Source organism: Gracilinanus agilis, chromosome 3 (genome assembly GCF_016433145.1).
Source record: "Gracilinanus agilis isolate LMUSP501 chromosome 3, AgileGrace, whole genome shotgun sequence".
NCBI lineage: Eukaryota > Metazoa > Chordata > Mammalia > Didelphimorphia > Didelphidae > Gracilinanus > Gracilinanus agilis.
In genome coordinates this window covers 171,328,292-171,347,521 of record NC_058132.1, presented here as the reverse complement: position 1 = coordinate 171,347,521, position 19,230 = coordinate 171,328,292, and the positions used below count along the sequence as shown (strand labels likewise).

General features: G+C 35.7%; 1 protein-coding gene across 1 annotated transcript in view; it reads right to left on the bottom strand.

Annotated features, from left to right (window-relative positions):
• HEPHL1 (hephaestin like 1) overlaps window positions 1–19,230 on the bottom strand; it is an 88,777-nt gene that overhangs the window by 29,337 nt on the left and 40,210 nt on the right. Inside the window, exons 5-10 of the mRNA XM_044666224.1 lie at window positions 17,764–18,018; window positions 14,611–14,779; window positions 12,416–12,555; window positions 12,135–12,266; window positions 9,247–9,458; window positions 4,301–4,451 (exon numbers count right to left, since the gene is read on the bottom strand). Of these exons, the coding sequence (XP_044522159.1) occupies window positions 4,301–4,451; window positions 9,247–9,458; window positions 12,135–12,266; window positions 12,416–12,555; window positions 14,611–14,779; window positions 17,764–18,018 (1,059 nt within the window). The remainder of the gene's footprint in view (window positions 1–4,300; window positions 4,452–9,246; window positions 9,459–12,134; window positions 12,267–12,415; window positions 12,556–14,610; window positions 14,780–17,763; window positions 18,019–19,230) is intronic.

Here is a 19,230-nt window from a genome sequence, read left to right as displayed (position 1 = left end):
TAGGCATCTAGGAAACTCAGTAGATAGAAAGCCAGGTCTACAGATGAGAGGTCCTATGCTCAAATTTGGCCTCAGATAAGTCCTAGCTGTGTGACCTTGGGCAAGTCACTTAACCCCAATTGCCTCGCCTTTATCACTCTTCTTCCTTGGAACTGATATTTAGTATAGATTCCAACAAAGTAATGGTTTAAAAAAATTGTTTTTTTCAAGAATGTATATTTCTATTGTAAAGAGCAATAATCTATTAGAGCAATTGAAAAGGATCATAGGATTTAAAACTGGAAGGGACCTTAGACATCATCTAATTCTACAGATAAGAAAACTGAGGCTCAATTAGAGGGAAATGACTTGAAATTTCACACTGGTCATAATCAGAGTTGGAATTAGCTTACAAATCTACAATATTTTCTATTACACCATGTACTGGTATTTAAAAATTACTGTGAAAATTCATAAATAATAATAATAATAATAAACATTTTATCAGTCCTCCTTGGATGCCTCAACACAATATAGAAGAGACTGTGGATTCATACCAGCTGTAAGGAACTTTAGAAGCTATCTAGTACAACCCACTCATTTTACAGATGACATAACCAAGTCCCATGGGAATTAAGTGACTTGTCTAAGGTCACACAACTAGCAAGTGATAGAGGTAGGATTCTTGAAGGTTAAATCAATGAAGCACAAATTCAAGCAAGAGCTTTTTGCTAGACTTTATATTATCATTAAAATACTCAAATTAGAGTCCAAACAAGGAGGACAGATTCTTGCCAGCTTCCCTCTAGTATGGCACAAAGAACATTGGATTTAGAGCTAAAGGACTTGGATTCAAAACCTGGCTCTTGTACTTGCTACCCTTGTCACCTTGAGAAATTCACTTCTTGTTGCTGCTCCTCAATTTTCTCTCCTATAAATAGAATGTGTTGGACTAGATATCAGGTAAGGTACCTTCTAATTCTGAGTCACTGCAGAGTTTATTGTTGTTGTTTAGTCATCTCAATCACATCCAGCTCTCCATGACCCCATTTGGAGTTTTCTTGGCAAAGATATTAGAATGGTTTGCCATTTCATTTCACTTGCTATTTGACAGACGAGGAAACTGAGGCAAACAGGGTCACAGAGCTAGTGTCTGCGGTTATATTTGAACTCAGGTCTTTTTGACTCTAGGACTGGTACTTTATCCATTCTGCCATCTAGATGAAGAGATCACTCAAACATAAACACAACTGTAAATGGAGAATATCTGTACACATTAATGTGTCTGCATTTTTATTTTTTCATTTTTTAAAAATCCCTTACCTTCTGTCTCAGAATCAACACTATCAGTTCCAAGGCAGAAGAGTGGTAAGGGCTAGACAACTGGGGTTAAGTGACTTGTCCAGGGTGGCACAGCTAGGAAATATTTGAAACCACATTTGGACCTAGAACATCCCCCCCTCCAAGCCTGGCTTTCTATCTACTGAACCACCTAGTTGCCCCTGAATTTTTTAATTAAAGTTTTATTTTTTAATGAATAGAACTCTGTTTCTCTCTCTCTCTTACCCTCCAACCATTTGGGGGAAAAAAGAAAAGAAAAACAAATTCCTTGTAACTAATATGTATAGTCAAGCAAAACAAATTCCCTTAATGGTCATCTTCAAAAATATATTTTGTTCTGCACCCTAAATCTATCACTTGTCTATCATGAGATGGATAAACATACATCATCTCCAGACCTTTGGAGTCATGGATGGCCATTGGGTTTATCATAGTTCTTACAGTTTTCAAAGTTATTTGTCTTCTATAGTGTTGTTGTTACTATGTAAATTATTATTCTGACTCTGCTCATTTCAAACTTCATTAATATATAGAGTCCTCAAAATTGATCATTTTTATAATGTTGATGCTATATCATAAATTGTTTTAGTTCTACTCACTGGGAAGGGAGTCTTCATTAGTTCACTTAAGTTTTTCCGCATCTCTTTGAAATCATCCATTTCCTCATTTCTAACAGCACAATAATATTATATTACATTCATAAAACCAGAGTTTATTCAGCCATTCCTCAACTGATGGGAATCCCTTGGGTTCAAATCTGGCCTCAGACACTTCCTAACTATGTGACCCTGGGCAAGTCATTTAACCCCATTGCCTAGCCCTTAGCACTCTTCTGTCTTAGAATTCAATATATAGTATTGATTCTAAGGCAGAAGGTAAGGGTATTAAAGAAAATTATGGGCATCTCCTTAGTTTCCAGTTTTTTGCTCTAAATATTTTAAACCTGCTCTAAATATTTTAAACAAATAATTAATAATATTATTAATCATTTATTTTATAATTAATTACTTATATAATATATAATATATTATTATAATTAATATAAATAATAATAAATAATAAATACAGGATGTCTTATGCAGTGGGTTTAGGTAGACCAATGGCTCACTGTTTAATAATTTTTTCTGCATATGTAATTCTAAACTGTGTCTATTCACAAATTCACCAACAGTGCATCAGTGTGCCTGTTTTTTCACATCCCCTCCAACATTTATCATTTTTTACTCTTTTGCCTAGCACACAGAAGGTGCTAAGTAAATGCTAATTGACTAACTGGCTGTTATCTTTGCTAGTCTAATGGGTGTGAGGCAGAACTTCTTAATTACTTTAATTTGTATTTCTCTTTTCATATCATCATTAGTACCGAACGTGCTTGTGCTCATCTCTACACAAGTCTTTCACAACCTTTTATCTGAGCTGAGAGTTTGGCAATTGCAGAAAATATAAAATAAATAAATTCTGCCTTGCCCATGCCTCTATGGGCAGCCTCATAGCTAGAAGTAATGATTGTAGACTGTCTCATGCATCCCACAGTTGTTACATAACCATTGAAGGTTGTGTAACCATTTGGTGCCATCCAACTTTCCAGACATCTTACAGAGCTCCATTCCACACACACTACAGCTAGCCAAGTAGGATGGCACAGGGTACACCCCAGGCTTTCATGACTAGAATACCTGATCCCCTCCTCTTCAATTCCTACCTATCCTCAAGCTCGAGTGACTGTGTGCCTCCAGCTAGCTCTCCAATTAAGTTCCTTTCTTCTTCCCCAAATCCAAGCCAGTTTCACAAATGAACAAATGTTTTCCAGCTGAATATTTTGGGCAATCACGATTTCTTAGAGTCATAACTTTTTTGTCCAGACCCTTTTGTCAGTCTAGTCAAGCCTGTCCTCTTTAGGGAAGACTCTTTCTTAGAATAAGGTTTTTGTAATGGACTTCTGTACTGGCAGCAATGTAATGACCCAGGACAATTCTGAGGGATTTATGGAAAAGAACGCTACCACATTCAGAGGAAGAACTACAGGAGTAGAAATAAAGAAGAAAAACAATTGCTTGAATACATGGGTTGATAAGGACATGATTTGGGGATGTAAACTCTAAAAGACCACACCAATGCAACTATCAATAATATGTAAATAAGTCTTGTTGATCACACGTGTTAAAACCAGAGGAAATGCGCATTGGATATGGGGGGGTTAAGGAGGGGATGAAGGGGAAAATAAAAACATGAATCATGTAAAAAAATAAAAAATAAAAGTCTATGAAAAAAAGAATAAAGTTTTTATCAACATAAAATAAAACATATAGGACCACAAAGGAAATATAGTTAAAATATGTTTAAAAAAACAAGTTCATCCAGAAAAGGAATTGTTGGAGTTGTCTTTCACATCAGGGTATCTTTGGTTGTATTTGGGGGTTTTGGTCATGTATGACTGCTCTTATAACAATAACAACATTAAAGTGTTGAATGCATGACAATAAAAAATAGAAGAAAAAAGAAAATAAAAAAATAATAATAATTAAAAAAGCAAGTTCACAGACCCTCGGTTAAGAACTCCTATACTACTTATACAATAGAATGATATATGAATCTGTGTTGGGTATTTCTAATTACCCCAACACTTCATTTGACATCTTGTAAACCTAGTAAAAGATATTTTTATTTTCTGTATATATATGAGGGGAGGTTATACTTGATAATTCAATACTTTTGAAGAAGTTGGGTTGTGCTATCTGAAGTTTCTAAAGTATTAGTTAAGTTTCACAACATTCCTGGAGGATTGATAAATGACAACATAATCATTTAAAGGTTAGGAATTGAGAGACTGAAATAACTTGCTAGTGGATAAGCACATCAAAAAGAATTGAAGGAATCGGAATTACAACAACTGCAAAATATAGGTTTGAAATCCTCAGAATATTATATACTTCAAAGCAAATGGTTTTTCATTCATGGAGGTCATAATAATTTTTGGTACCATGCATTCGGTTGGATTTCACAAACTCCTTATCTTCTTTGTCAACACCAAAAGGACGCCAGGTAAACTTTCGAATGTTTTCATCCAGGTACTGGCTGAGATTCTCATCAAAGACTGTGAAGAGTAGGTAGAATTCTTTGTCTATTCCTTTCTATAATGAAAAAAGAAATGAGTGTATGAAAAAGATGCATGACAAACAAAAACGAAAAGGAACAGTTCTTAGCTTTTTCCCCTTTAAAGTTGAATGCTCAGTGCATCCTAACCGACATAAAGTTGCAGATGCAGCATCTTATTTTCCAAATAAAGGGTTCTGATGAATGTCAGCAGGGCATCATGAATTGTCCTCTATGCAGAGGACTTTTTTTGACGACAACTGAAGTCCCTCCTTTCTCTCCCTTCCGAGCAAAGACACACAGGAAAGAAACTGTAAAAATACATTGATATATAGAGTGTACAAGTGCCCATAGGTGGATCAGAAGGAAGAGAAATACTGAAAAATGAGAAGGATTTTATTTATATTTTTTAAAAAAACAATCTTACATTCTGTCTTAGAATCAATACTAAGTATCCCTTCCAAGGTAAAAAGAGCAGTATGGACTAGATAATTGGGGTTAAGTCACACAGCAAGGAAGTTCCTGAGGCTAGATTTGAGCTCAGGTTCTCCCAATTCCAGGTCTGGCTCTTTATCCACTGAGCCACCTAGCTTCCCCAAAAGAATTCTTATAAAGTGATGCAATCTTCTTCACTGAGGCAATACTGGTTAAAGATCAATAATAGTTATAGCCTAGAGACTTGTCTCAACCAATTCAAGGAAAATTATGATAGAGGGAAGTGACTAATTATTTCTTAATTGCAAAGTGCTTTTTTTGGCCTTTACTTATTGCTTTCAATTCTGTAATTGGTAGTAATTTTGATTTAATGGTTATCCACTCTAACTCAATATTACCATTCCTGTAAAAGTCATATCAATCAATTGCCATGTGGCTCCACTCATTCTGATGACTTAGCAGTCCAAAACATCCCTTCCAGGACACCATTTCTGATCACTATTTGACAACATAATATAACAATAATGTGACTGTTGTTATCATCATAACCATAGATTAGTTAAAGGAAAAAACTAGCTCCTTAAAAAAATTGTATCTTTAGCACTTATGAGTTCTTAATTGATGCCTTTTATTCATTTGTTCATTCTTTTGCATATATATTTCTCAATGCAGCAAACTCAGAGCTGCAAACAGACCTTTTAATGTCTCTATTTTCTCCAGAACTGTAAGTGATGGCGTTATCCTTACCCTTCTAGAAATGATCTTGTTTTAACTTTAATTATAGTGTTTTGTTGTTAGTAGGTCATTTCAATTGTGTCTGACCTTTTGTGACTTCATTTGAAATTTCTTGGCAAAACTACTGGAATAATTTGCCATTTCCTTCTCCAGATCATTTTTACAGATGAGGAAACTTGAGATAAACAGGGTTAAGTGTCTTGCCCAGGGTCATACAGCTGGTAAATGTCTGAGGCTGGATTTGAAGTCATGAAGATGAGTTTTCCTAACTCCAGGGCTGGCACTCTATGGCACTGTGCCCACCTTACTGCTCCATCGTTTATATTTACTTACTCTTCTCTCTCTCTCTCTCTCTCTCTCTCTCTCTCTCTCTCTATATATATATATATATATATATATATATATGTATATATATATATATGTATTTTTTTTCAGTTTCTGCCAAGTAGAATGCAAGCTCTTTGTATGCTGGGGATGTTTCATTCTCATTTATGTACCTCCAAGACCTATTACTGTGCCTGGCACTCATGATAAATGTTTGGTGAATTGAAATTCCTTTACTTTGTCAGGGCTCTTCATTAGGAGCATTCACAGAACTCTTTCCTCAAAGTGGTGGTGACCCTTGCCCTTTCACCCATCCATCCTCCATACAATAACTGCCACAGTGATTTCCCAAAAAGCATACTTCTGACCATGTCACTCCCTTAATCAAAACCAATTACTTTTTTTTAAGCTAGAATTGAAACTAACTATTGTTCCAAGGTAGAAGAGAGGGAAAAGCTAGGCAACTGGGGTGAAGTGACTTGCCCAGGATCAGATACCTAGGAAGTATCTGAGGTCACATTTGAACCCAAGAACCCCAGTCCCCCAGTCTAGCTCTCTAGCCACTGAGACACCAATGCCAGTGACTTCTTGTTGCCTCTGGCATTGAGTACAAAATTCCACTATTTTAGCTTTTCCAACCCTTTACAATCTGGCCACAAGTGACCTTTTCAAATCAATCACACATTACTCCTTTTCATGTACTCTACTAAAGTCTGACAAAACTGGTTTTCTTACTGCTCCCTCCACACAGTTCTCTCTCTCTCTCTCTCTCTCTTTTATTTGTACTTTTGCACTGGCCTCCATACCAGTGGAATGCTCTCCCTGGCTGAATCAGAAGTGCCTTAAGGGTGAAGCACTTCTATTTTGTAACCCCAGTGCTGAGCACGTAGCTGGCACTTAATCAATACTTGTTGATTGATTAATGGATGGACTTGTGCAGGCTAGTGTGTCTCCCTTGTAATATGTCCATTTGGGCTCAAGTCTAAGAAGCAATGTTTTTCTCAAGAGAGAGCGTTTCCTTAGTGGGATACCTAGTTGTTTAGCATCTTGTTGTGAATAATAGGGGAAACTAGGAAGCTCCAATTCATCACTCAAGGAGGGAAGTTGATGTTGGCAGGGTTGGTTGGGCTCTTACCTAAGTGTGTAGCTGAGGACCTCCCTGCCAGGACATTACCTGGGAAAGAACTATCCTTACTGCAAGACTCAAACAAATTTTTTTCTTTCCTTGAGCATCATTCTCCCCAAAAGAGGTTTCATTTTCTTTAAGTAGAGATATTTGCAGGAAGAAGAAAATAGGGACTGAAATTCAAATTTTCAAATCCACAAATGAAGAAATGAATGCTTTTCCCCTTATGAATAGCAAATTTATTCATTTATTAATATTTAAGTCCTTAACTTCTGTCTTACAATTGATACCAAATATCAATTCCAAAAGTACCAAGGAGTTAGGCAATTGAGATTGAGTAACCTGCCCAGGGTTATCCAATTAGAAAGTGTCTGAGGCCAGATTTGTACCTGGGACTTGCCACATCTAGGCCTTATTCTCTATCCACTGTACCATCTAGCTACTCCCAAAAACATATATATTTAACAATAAAGAAGCCTTTTTAAACCAATAAGCTAATATAATTTAGGACCATTTTCTAGCCAGAAATTTTATTTTTAGAGCTCATAAAAATAAAATTTCTGGCTAGAAAATGGCCCTAAATTTTATTACATGTAGTTGGGGAAAATAAAATATCTTTTTTTAAAAAAAGGAACTCTTAGATTATACACATTCCTTTATCACTGGGAGGAAATCTGTCTATAATGCTTAGTGTTGCATTCAAAACTTAGGACTCCCAGGAAATATAGAGAAGAAACTTCTACTAGACCATATAGTCACTGATGAGGACAGAATTGTTTCTTTCTGCATCCTTTCTGAGATTTAGGTCATCGTGATATTTGAGAGAGGCAGCCTCCTATTGGGTGGTAGGACAGAATTGGTTCTTTCTCTCTGATATTTAGGTTAATTTGATTTCATCCCTTTGAGGTAGGTTAAATAAGGTACCAGGGCAATGAGGTGGAGCAGTGAATAGAGAGCTGGCCCTAGAGTCAGGAAGATTTATCTTCCTGAGTTCAAATCTGGCTTCAGATACTTCCTAGCTATGTGGCCCTGGGCAAGTTGCTTAACTTTACTTGCCTTAGTTTCCTCATCTGTTAAATGAGCTGGAAAAGGAAATGGCAAACCACTCTAGTATCTTTGCCAAGAAAACTCCAAATGGGGTTATGAAGAGTCAGATATGTCTGAAAATGACTGAATGTTTAATTTTAATTAAATATTATAGGCTGATACTATAATATAAAACACTATAGGCTGAAGATTTTTGAGCTTTTAATAACTCTAAACTTCAGTTTCCTTATTAGTGAAATAGAATAATATCTGTTATGTGTGCTTCATAACAGTGTTTTGAGAATTGTATGAGAAAAAGTATGAGAAAGTGGGCTATATGGTAAAAATACTATTAGGTTTTTAAAAATTATTATTATGATATAAATAATTAAAATAACTATTCAGAAGGCAATGGAAATAGTCTAGCTAAGTGTCATTGTCAGAACTGGGAGTACAGATTGGTAGAAAACTGAGACAAACCTCAAAATACTTCCTATATTTTGGAAGTAATATTTCACATATTATCTGTATGAGATTATGACTGAGACAAATAACAAACATAAAAATCATCTGTTTGATTCCAACTATGCAAATAATAATTAATAAAATTTTTCCTTTCCTTCACAGCTGTTGGAAACTATGTTTGTATAATCTATAACTTTTTTTGAAAATATCTACCCACCCCCAAAAAAGAAGAGGACGACCCCTTAAATGTCTCTTAGGCCATATTTGAAGCATTCTCTGTGGAATTTCTTTCCTTTGAAGACCAGCACATAAAGGATTAGGCTTCAATTTGAGATAGCACATAGTCCAGAGAAAAGAGCCTGAATTAGTATTTTGTCCACATTTTTCAATGTTTCAAAGTGAAAATAAGGGAAAAAATACCCCTTACCTCACCACCACCACCAAATCCTGGCTCCAATAAGCTTCAATTAAAGCATATAGCAGCCCAGTCATTATAGTTAAATTAAAATTTTAATTAAATGTTATAAGTATATATAAAATAAATTAAAATTAAAATTAAACTCTTAAATTTACCAAACTGCTTTTTTTTACCAGTTTGATATTTGAAGGAAAAGCTATTTTTATGCAAGTATATAACAAATTCTTTTAATTCCATCCTAATTGCCCACCCCAGGATCTTTTACTTTCTTTCATGTAGTCCTGATAAGAAACTATTTATGTACCTGTGTTCCATCATTTTTTAGAGTGTTTCTTTTACAGACCAACAATGGCCCCACTAGACCAGAGCTAGTGTCTTTGATTGCATCCACTGCTGAAAAGTACATGTATGTCAAACAGGGGGGATCATCAGCTGTTGGGCTTACACTTTCAGGCACCATCCACCTGTATTTGAATTTGTCACCTGGTTTTACATGGGCCCCCATCTTCTGAAATCCTTAGAGAAACAAAATAAAATGATAAATTATACAAAGGAGGACATAAGAACAGAGAAATATAAACATCTCTCAGACCTATGTTCAATCTAGGCTGGGATTTTTTCCCAGATAGTGGTACCAAGGAAAACTTGCTGAACAGGAGTATTGTTCTTGTACTGCCTAATGCCAAAGCCAAGTACAGTATGGCTATAACTTTTCAGAAATTTAAGGCAAGAGACAAACTTCTTTTTAATCCTCAATCTTATATATTTGAAAGACAGAGAGAAGGACTTTAAAGATAGGGGTGCAAAGGAGAGTAAAAATGACGTTATTATTTTTTCCCTTTCTTCCTTGTCCCTGAAATAATCCTTTTACGTTTTCCTAAGGACATTTTATATTGACAGCAACAAAAAAACAGACAATGGTGACATATATTCGATTCAGTAGGACAAACATTTAAGCACCTACTGTGTGCAAAAGCACTATGTTAGCCATAATTCCACGCCCTCAAGGATGGCAATATGTTATAATATGGTAACTTAGGAGAGGTCAACTAGCCATACAAACTTTAGTCTGAAGAAAAATTGTGATGTTCAATGGAATGTTAGATTCTAATCTTCCTAATGTAATGTTCGTTTTGCTTTAACACATTGATTGTGACAAAGCTTTGAACTTTTCACCCTAAAATTCTGATTTATGCTTCAAGGATAGATCAGAGATAGAACAACATGCTAGTTGTCTTTCTTGGCATTAATCGCCAAAGTTGGATTCCTTCAATATCCTTTAAACCTCAACTTGTTATTGATTCATGAATTAATCAAAACCATTCATTTCTATATTTACACGTAGAAATAACTTCATTAAGTAATTGGTTGCTCAGAAAATGGTCACAGAAGAGAGGGAGGAATGAATTTCTAAGAAAAATATCCTACAACATACAGGTCTTAAAAGAGTCAGATAAGAACTTTCATAGTTACAAAATTATGGTGCTTTTCCTGGGTAAGTCAGTTGTAATGAATCTAAGAAATTTAAAAATATTTTTCCTTAAAGTAAAAACCCTGAAAACAAAGCTTCCTGGATGTTTTTCCCAAAAATAGAGATTTAAAAATATATACGCAATATATAAAAGCTGAGATTGTGCAAAATTGAAGAGAAAAAACAAAAATCCCAGAAAGAATAGTATGTGTAGGCAGCTTCCAGGTCCTAAATTGTCCATCTAGGAACTCCAAAGAACTTTCCCTTCCCTTCCTCTGCTTCATGACTTTATAATTACTCAACACATCATGTCTGAAATAAAGGTGCTACTGACATCCAAGTAGCACAACACATAGATTCTTTGATCAAGAATAAAACTTTTTAAACGAGTAGATGAAAATGCAAGATGGAACATTTTTTTCAGCTAATTCCAGGGTCCAGGCTATTTTTCAAAAAAAATCTACCAGTACAAATGCAGCCTTACATTCCTCAACTGAAATCCTACCCAAATACCTGATAGTAGAGTGGAGGTGACCAAATTCTCCAAGGCTATGACAATGGACCATAAGATCTTTGAGATCTTAAAGTGGAAACTCTTCAGAAGTGAGCCTAACGATGGGTCATATGTTGGGAAACTGAGACCATGCTAGCTAAACTGAGAGATTCATCTCCCCATTGACCAAAGGATGATATATATTTTCATCCATAATAATTTTCAATGTAATAAAGAGGTTGCAATCTACCTGGGTAAAATAAAAGTGGCTACTGATGAAATTCCATATTCTTTAAGTTTTAAAGTATATTTTCAACTTTTAAGTCTCTTGGACATTTGCATTTGAACCTCACTACATCTCTGGGATATAGCTGCTATTATTTTCCCCACTTTATAGATGAAGAAACTGAGACAAACAGACGTCAAGCATCTAAAGTAGGACATAACTCGTTTGACATCAGTGCAAAGTCATATTGGACCCCACCAGTACTCTATCCTCCTCTGTATGAAAGCTCTCTTTCCTCAGATTTGTCACTATTCTGCCCCTCAATATTTCCTTTGCATTTTCTCACTCTCTCTTCTATCCCAGTTATTTATGATCCAGTCTTTTTTCTAATTAGATGGGCAACTCTCTGTGAGCAGGGCCTATCTTATGTATCTTTATATTTTTCCCCAGGCCCTTCTGTTCTGGAAGAGCATAATTGACTCCATTCTATTCTATATTAACCATTTTTCCCAACATGATCCTTCATGGACACCAGTTGCCATAGTTTTTGTCATGTCATTCTCTCTCTCCTTTTCTCCTCTTATTGGTACAAAAAGGCTATAAAGTTGCTGTCCAGAGTCCTAGGAATGTCTTCCTCCCTTTTCTGGTATAAGGGGCAGTTTTCCTTGATTTAATGAAACTAACTATACTAAGAAGATAATTCCATTATCTATCTACTATAGCAAATAATATCATTTTCTATTAACAAGCATACTATAATTTGTATAGTCCCTTGCATTTTAATGAATAGCAGCATCCTTTTTCTTTGTTTTATATAATGTAAAAATATCATTTGCCTATTGTGAATGATGTATTCCCCATCAGTGGAGAATGTTTGGAGAGCACCATACTTTGAGTGTCATAAAACCTATGTATAATATATAATAAAACCTGTACCTGAATGGAGTCCATGAAACTGCGTACACTCACTAGCTGCATTTGTACAAACAGACCAACACTTACCATCAAGGTTTGGTGCTGCATCAGATGCCTTGTTGTAGAGTACCCCATGGGGCAAAATGCTGTAGACCCTATCTGCTTTGTTGGCAAACGTCACTATTATTGTGTCACCCACCTCAGCTTTGATGACTGGGCCTGTGAGAAATTGAGAATGGGGAGGAGAAAATAAAAGGAGGAGAGAAAGCAAAGAAAAGGCAAGGAAAGAAGAATTTATTTAGCATCATCAGTTCTCACAACTGAAATCTGTCCCCCTGGGTTGAAATATTTGGAATGATTTACTGTACCAAGTATTCCAAGGTGGATTTCTGCCCCAGATCGGCTTTTTCTTCTGGTAAAAGTTGCATCAGTATACTCCACATACTGAACTTTCCAGTATTTTCCTCCTATCCTAGTTTCCCCTTGTGTGAAGAAGGGCTCAGATTCACTGTGAAAGGATGCGGGAACCTGATTGAGAACGTTTCCACATGCACATCAAATGCCTCACTTAATGAGTGTAAGCTCTTCATCTCTCCAACCCACCGGAAGAAACTCTGGATGGATTCTTCAACAGTCCCCGAGAACATTTAACCAACTGAAAGTGAAAAGGCTAGAAGAAGAAGCTCAGGAGCATTTATAACCTATTCATATCCTAGCGTCTCAATCCACTTCAATAAATATTTATTACATGACTACACATCCAAAGCAATGAAAGTACAAAAAAAAAAAGGATAGCAATATTTGCTCTAAGGGACTGACATTCTATTAAAGGAATATAACACTTAAGCAGATAAATAAATTTAATGTAATTTGAGAAAGTTGAGAAAGCGCTAATAATTAGGACAACCAGTGAAGGTTTCTGTGGTTATCTGGTTGAGCCTTCAAGAAAGCTAAATATTCTTAGGCTGGAGTTCTTAATATCTCTTTTGTTTCATGGATCCCTTCAGAAGTCTAGTGAAGTCTATGGACCCTTTTCAGAATTATGGCTTTAAATGCATAAAATGAAATATTTATGATTACGAAGGAAACCAATTATGTTAAAATACAGTTTATATCTAGCTAACTAGTGCTCTCTCTCTCTCTCTCTCTCTCTCTCTCTCTCTCTCTCTCTCTTTCTCTCTCTTTTTCTTTCTGTCTATCCACCTTCCTGTCTATCTATGTACCTTTTAAAAACCAAGTTCTTTTAACTCACATTAAAGACTCCTATTCAAAGGGATGTGTAAGGAGGGGATTCATTACAGGCAATCAAGACATCGAATGTGAAATCATGGAGGTGGGACATAGTATGCCAAATTCTGGGAACAGTAAGTAGGCCAATTTGGCTGGAACTGAAAATGCCCAAATGTAGCAATGTGAAAGAAGTCTAGAAAAGCAGATTGGTGTCAGACTATAAAGGGCTTTATGTGACAATAAGTGTGGTAGACATAGATTAGCAAGAAAAAAAAATTGACTTGTTCCACCACTATTTTTCACAGAGCTCTAGCAAAAAAGAGTTAACTCTTTCATTATTAGTAAGGACTGAATCCAACAAAGACTAGATTTTATATCATGATAATTTGCATATATGACTATAGAATATAAATTCTATGAGGGAAGGATCTAACTGATCTTTGTCTTGAACAGTGTTTTTCATATAATAGATGTTTTATACATTTTTTAAAAAATTATTCAACAAACATTTATTAAGGTTTTCTACAAAGGAATAGATAACTTTTCTCAACTGATAATTGCAATATATAATAAATTTTTAATTATCTGAAATCTCATTCCTATCCTCAAAATCCTCTACTGCTTCCTGAACAAGACATAAGATTTAACTGATAATCATATATTCTGATGAAAAATTATTTTATAGGATATGCATGAATTCTTTAAAGAAGAATACAATATCTATTTCATTCTAAAACTAAAATGAATATCAACATATCTGGAGTTAAGCACAGACCTTTGCACATGGTGGATACTCAATAAATATTTATTTTTATTGAATGACTGATTTAATTCTAGATGAGCCACCATATATTCTGATGAAATACTAGCAATCCCAAGAACAAATTTAAATATAAAATCTTAGCAGTTTTGATCTGAGCCAAAGTATCCATTGTCATTTTGTCCATCTACTCAATGAGATTCTATTATATCCTTTTCTTTGTCATACTTTTAGACAAGGCGTTCTTAACCCTTTTTGTGTGCTATAGTTCTCTTTGGTCAGTCTGATGAAGCCTATGGACCCCTTTTTATGACAGTGTTTTTAAATCCATAAAATGAAAATAGGATAACCAAAAAAACCCAATTATATTGAAATATAGTTATAAAACAAATTTTTTTCTTAAAGTTCATGGACCCCAGATTTAGAACCCCTACACTACCACTATATGTAGAAAGCAAGAAACTTGGCAGGAAAGTATTTAGTTCTCCATTAGGACACAACAGATTTTTCTTATGAGAATCTTTAAAAGTGTCTATACTAGCAATAATGACCTAGAAAAGGGCAGTGACTTACCTGCCAGTGGCATTTAAGGGCAGGCCACTGTACTTATTGTAACCCTGAGGACCATAGTCCCAAAGAATTTTTTCTGCAGCAATATAGTAGCTTCTTTCCCGGCCTTGCAACTTGGGTTGATAAATATTATTTGTGCATGTCTTGACATTATACTGTCCCAGCATACCCGCTATGTAAGAGAAGGAAACCATAAGTCAGGTTAAAATATTGCTGATGACTACCTATTTTTAAAGAGTTTTTTTAATATTGCCAGTGGTTTTCAGGGTATATTATTATCACATTTCAGGAAAAACCTAAATGCCACTCATAATCAGCATTTGCTAAATAATCTGTAATGTATAGAAAATGGTTAGCCATTTTTGTAGGTGCAAAAGAGCAGTTTGCCCCTTTAGAACACAGAATGTGGCAAGGCAGCCCTGGACATGTGCCAATCTGGCAGTTGGGAAAGGAGTATAAATTGAGGAGCAAAACCCCTCAGGGACCACTTCTTCTTTGGGTTGGGAGGCAGGAGGTTGTCTAGTGTCTGGGCCCTGGGAGGAAGGTAGATTGGCATAGGTAGGCAGGCAGGGTTCAGACTACATGCTAGCAATATCAATCACCTTAATATTGATAAGGCCACTGAGCCTTAATTATCAAACAAGATTATTTCATCAAAATATCTAGAATCAACAACAGCTTCTGAGTCAGGGGAGACTCTCAAAGTCCCCTGGACTCAGCACCTAAGAGAATCTATAACAGCTTCTGAGCCAAGAGAGACTCTCAAAGTCCCCTGGACTCAGCACCTAGGCCAACTTTCTATTTAGACATTAACATTATTTATTGTACTTATTATTATTAGGTTAAAACTTAATAGGGTTTGCCTACTTCCTTTCTCCCACCTCCCAGTTTACCTTTCCTTCAATCAATCCAATAAACCCAGTTAATCTATAAGCCTCTGACAGCCTTTACTTATGAGCTGATAGCCTACCTTATGGAGGACAAAGTCATCTTCATTTAATATCATAGTCAGGTCGTGGAAACTAGCTTAGCTGATCTAATTACATCAAGATCAAGCTTGTGCTTGGATTATAAATATTGTTAAGACCAACTTCCTAGTTACATCTAAGCCAACTGATTCCCTGGGAACTGTTACTTAGGGCATCAAGTCTGTCACAGAATTCCTTCACTTCAGTGAAGCTTTATCAGGCAGTTGTAGGAAGTAAATCTCTGTCTCTCACAACTTGGTTAAACATCAGTGCTTCTTAGCATTGACCTGACAGATCTTGTTAAAAGGTGATGGTTTAATGATAAAAATGTCACAGGGTGCTGCTTATTTTCCCAGATTATATATGAATATTAAAATTAGCTAGAAAATGTTGAACTCAATCATATTTCAGCTTTCACAGGAAACTATCCAGAATGGATGAGCAATGGGAATATCCATTACCCTGGACACATCCTTCTTTCCTTCCATTTCCTCCTTTCCAGGAAGCTAAGTGGCACTGTGGATAGAGATGAGTTCAAATTAGACCTCAGATGCTTACTAGCTGCGTGATCCTGGACATATCACTTAATCTCCATTTTTCTCAACTTTCTCATCTGTAAAATAGGGATAATAATGCACCTACTTTATAGGGTTATTGGAAGGATCAAATGAGATTATGCCTGTAAAGCATTTGGCAAAATGCTACTGTTGATTTTTATTGCTATAATTATTATTATTACTCTATCCCAGACCCCCAAATTGCCTAAGAACCTATCCTAGTGGCAAGAAGACCTGCTGCTATTTGCCATTGGGGGTGCATTGACTATTACTTTCCCAATTTGCCTCTGCCCCAAGTTAGAGTCTCTCAGAGCCCTTCTGGGATGCTTGACTACTTATGTGTCTTGGCTGAGGTGGAAATCACCAACTCTGTTTTTTCCTGATAAAAATGGAGGACCACTAATGTGTAATTGGAATCTTGTGCCTTTGAACTACATTACCCAGGAGCCCACTGACTTCCTGTCTTTACGTGCTGATGTAGACAGGAGATAAATTCGGTGAATTTCCATGTCTGGTGCTCTTCTCTTGGAATGAGGGTAGCTATGAATGCAAGACTTTTTGAACAGATAAATTAGCTTGGGCACATGGTTTTATTTTGTTATCTTATTAATCCTTTACTTCTAGTGACTATTAATAAATCTTATAAAATGTAATATTTGAAATTACTGTAAAGTCATTTTGATTTTTACACTAGGCTTTATGAGATGTTCTAGGACTTCCCATGCGCTCTTTCCCTGTACTTATAAACTCTAGACATCACCATCTTTCCTCCAAGTGAACTTTAAAAAAATATTTTGTCTTTCCCATTAAAGGAATGGGCTCCTTGAGAGCAGAAACTCTTGTTTTTGCATTTGAATTCCTAGTGCTTAACATTGTGCTTAGCTTGTTGACTAATTAGTTTATCTCCTATTATATAGGTTACAATCAGCATAAGGGGAGAGTCTCCACCATATATCTCCTTGTACACCAAAGGAAATTGTCTCCTTCAGTGCCAAGAAGACAAACTTGTACCAAGTAGTCATTTAATAAATCCTTGTTGTACATTTGTACATTGTACATAATAAAGAAATGTTTTACATACACATATTAATGTAAGTCTGTGCCATCTTCATTTGTGGAAAGTTTTAATAAGAAAATCATCTAACAAAAACAATAAAAATTAAGAACTTGCTATATATACAATATCATGTGAGTTATTGAGGATGCAAAGATGAAAGATGCAAGTTCCCAAATGTAGGCACTTTCAACCTAATGGGAAGGGATAGGACATATCTGAGGGAGATGATGCTCATATATAACGTGCTTTGTATACAGTGGCTGATTAATGAACACTAATGTCTGATGGGAGGACAAATTATATAATAGAAAGAGTGCTGGCTCTGGTCTTGGAGAATTTGGTCCAAATTCTTCCTCTGTCACTTAGTACCTGTGTAACATTAAGCTAGTCATTTTTACCTCTTTGTGACTTAGTTTCCTCATCTGTGAAGTGAAAGTGTTGTACTAGACGAGTTCTAAAGTGTCCCTTCCAGCTCTAAATGCTTATGATTCAATGATCAGTCATCCCATGATTTGTCAGAATGAGTGGATTGTGACTTTCTATGCTTCCTTATCATCAGGCTCTATCTCTTTACCTTGCAGATGGTCACTGACTTGGCAGGTGATCATCCACTTCCCAGCATTCTCAGCCCTCATTTCTGTGGTAAGAAAAGTGGCGGGGAACAGGTTGACAACATCGGTCCGATGTCCTCTGCTGATGAAGGTGTTGCCATAAAAGTAGATTGAGTGGATGTCGATCTCATTCCCCATTCCAAATAAGTGCCAGGACACAGTGTCTCCCACACAGATCTCTGGCTCAGGGAAGTTCCCAAAAAGAAAACCATTAAGAGCTAGACAAGAAAAGAAAAAAGAAAAATCAAAGGAAACAGAGACTTTCACAAAGGAAATAGACTCTTTTGCTGGCATATAAAGTGGGAATATGTATTTCAATATTTTGAAAGATTAGGTATTTCAGAGCCATATCCAACATGTTGGAGTAAAAAGGATCGAAAGGAGTCAAATTCTTCATATAACATTCCAAAAACAAATAGGGAGGAAATGCTAAAACACATACACATACTAAAAACTAACAAAAAAAATTTTAATTAGCAAAATAGTGCCAGTATACTAACAAATATCATAGAACAACTGAATCAACTGAATGGAAATTAAACAAAAAAAACCATATAAGCCCTCCTAAGAGGTATTCTTAAATGAATAGGAAAGAAGGGAACAAGTGCTATATTAAGCACCTACTATGTTCCAGGTATGGTGCTAAGTGCTTTTCAAATACAATTTAATTTGATACTCACAACAACCCTGCAAAGTACTATTATTATCTCGATTAACCCTATTTGGTAGTTGAAGAAACTGAGGCAAATAGTTAAATGCCCAGGATCACACTAAAGATAGCAAGTATCTGAGGTTAAATTTGAACTCACATCTTCTTGACTCCAGGCATAGTGCTCCACTTACTGTGCTACCTAGCTGTGGACACATTTCAAAGAACTTGAGCAAGGTTAGGAAAAGGATAAGAACATTTGGAAGATTAAATTTTTTTAAAGTCTTGGTAAATAATGACATGAGGAAATCAAGTGAGAACTAAGATTCCAAAATAGAGCAAGAAGAAATAATTCTTTTAAAACAGTGTGGAGAATATGGGAGAAAACTTCCCAAATTCCATATACCCCATCGCAGTAATAGAAAACAGAATTTGCACATGATGCAGAATAGCCGGTAATAGAGATCTAAGATATCACTGAACTGTCTAAACTGTAGGACAAACATGTGGACCCAACTGATGGACTTGGACAACAGATCCCACTCAGAAATCTCAGGATTGTTGGCATCACAGAGTACTAAGAAAAATAAAAGAATATGAATATGATATTTGAGGAAATAAAATTAAAAATTCCCAAATTTGCCAAAGCAAAAATTAAGTCAGCATGGTATACAAACACTATTTTACATATCTTTGTCATTAAACTCCAGCACTACATTGCTAAGGAAAAATGTATAACAAACACCTAGAAGTGAATAAATCAGTCACGGGAATAATAATG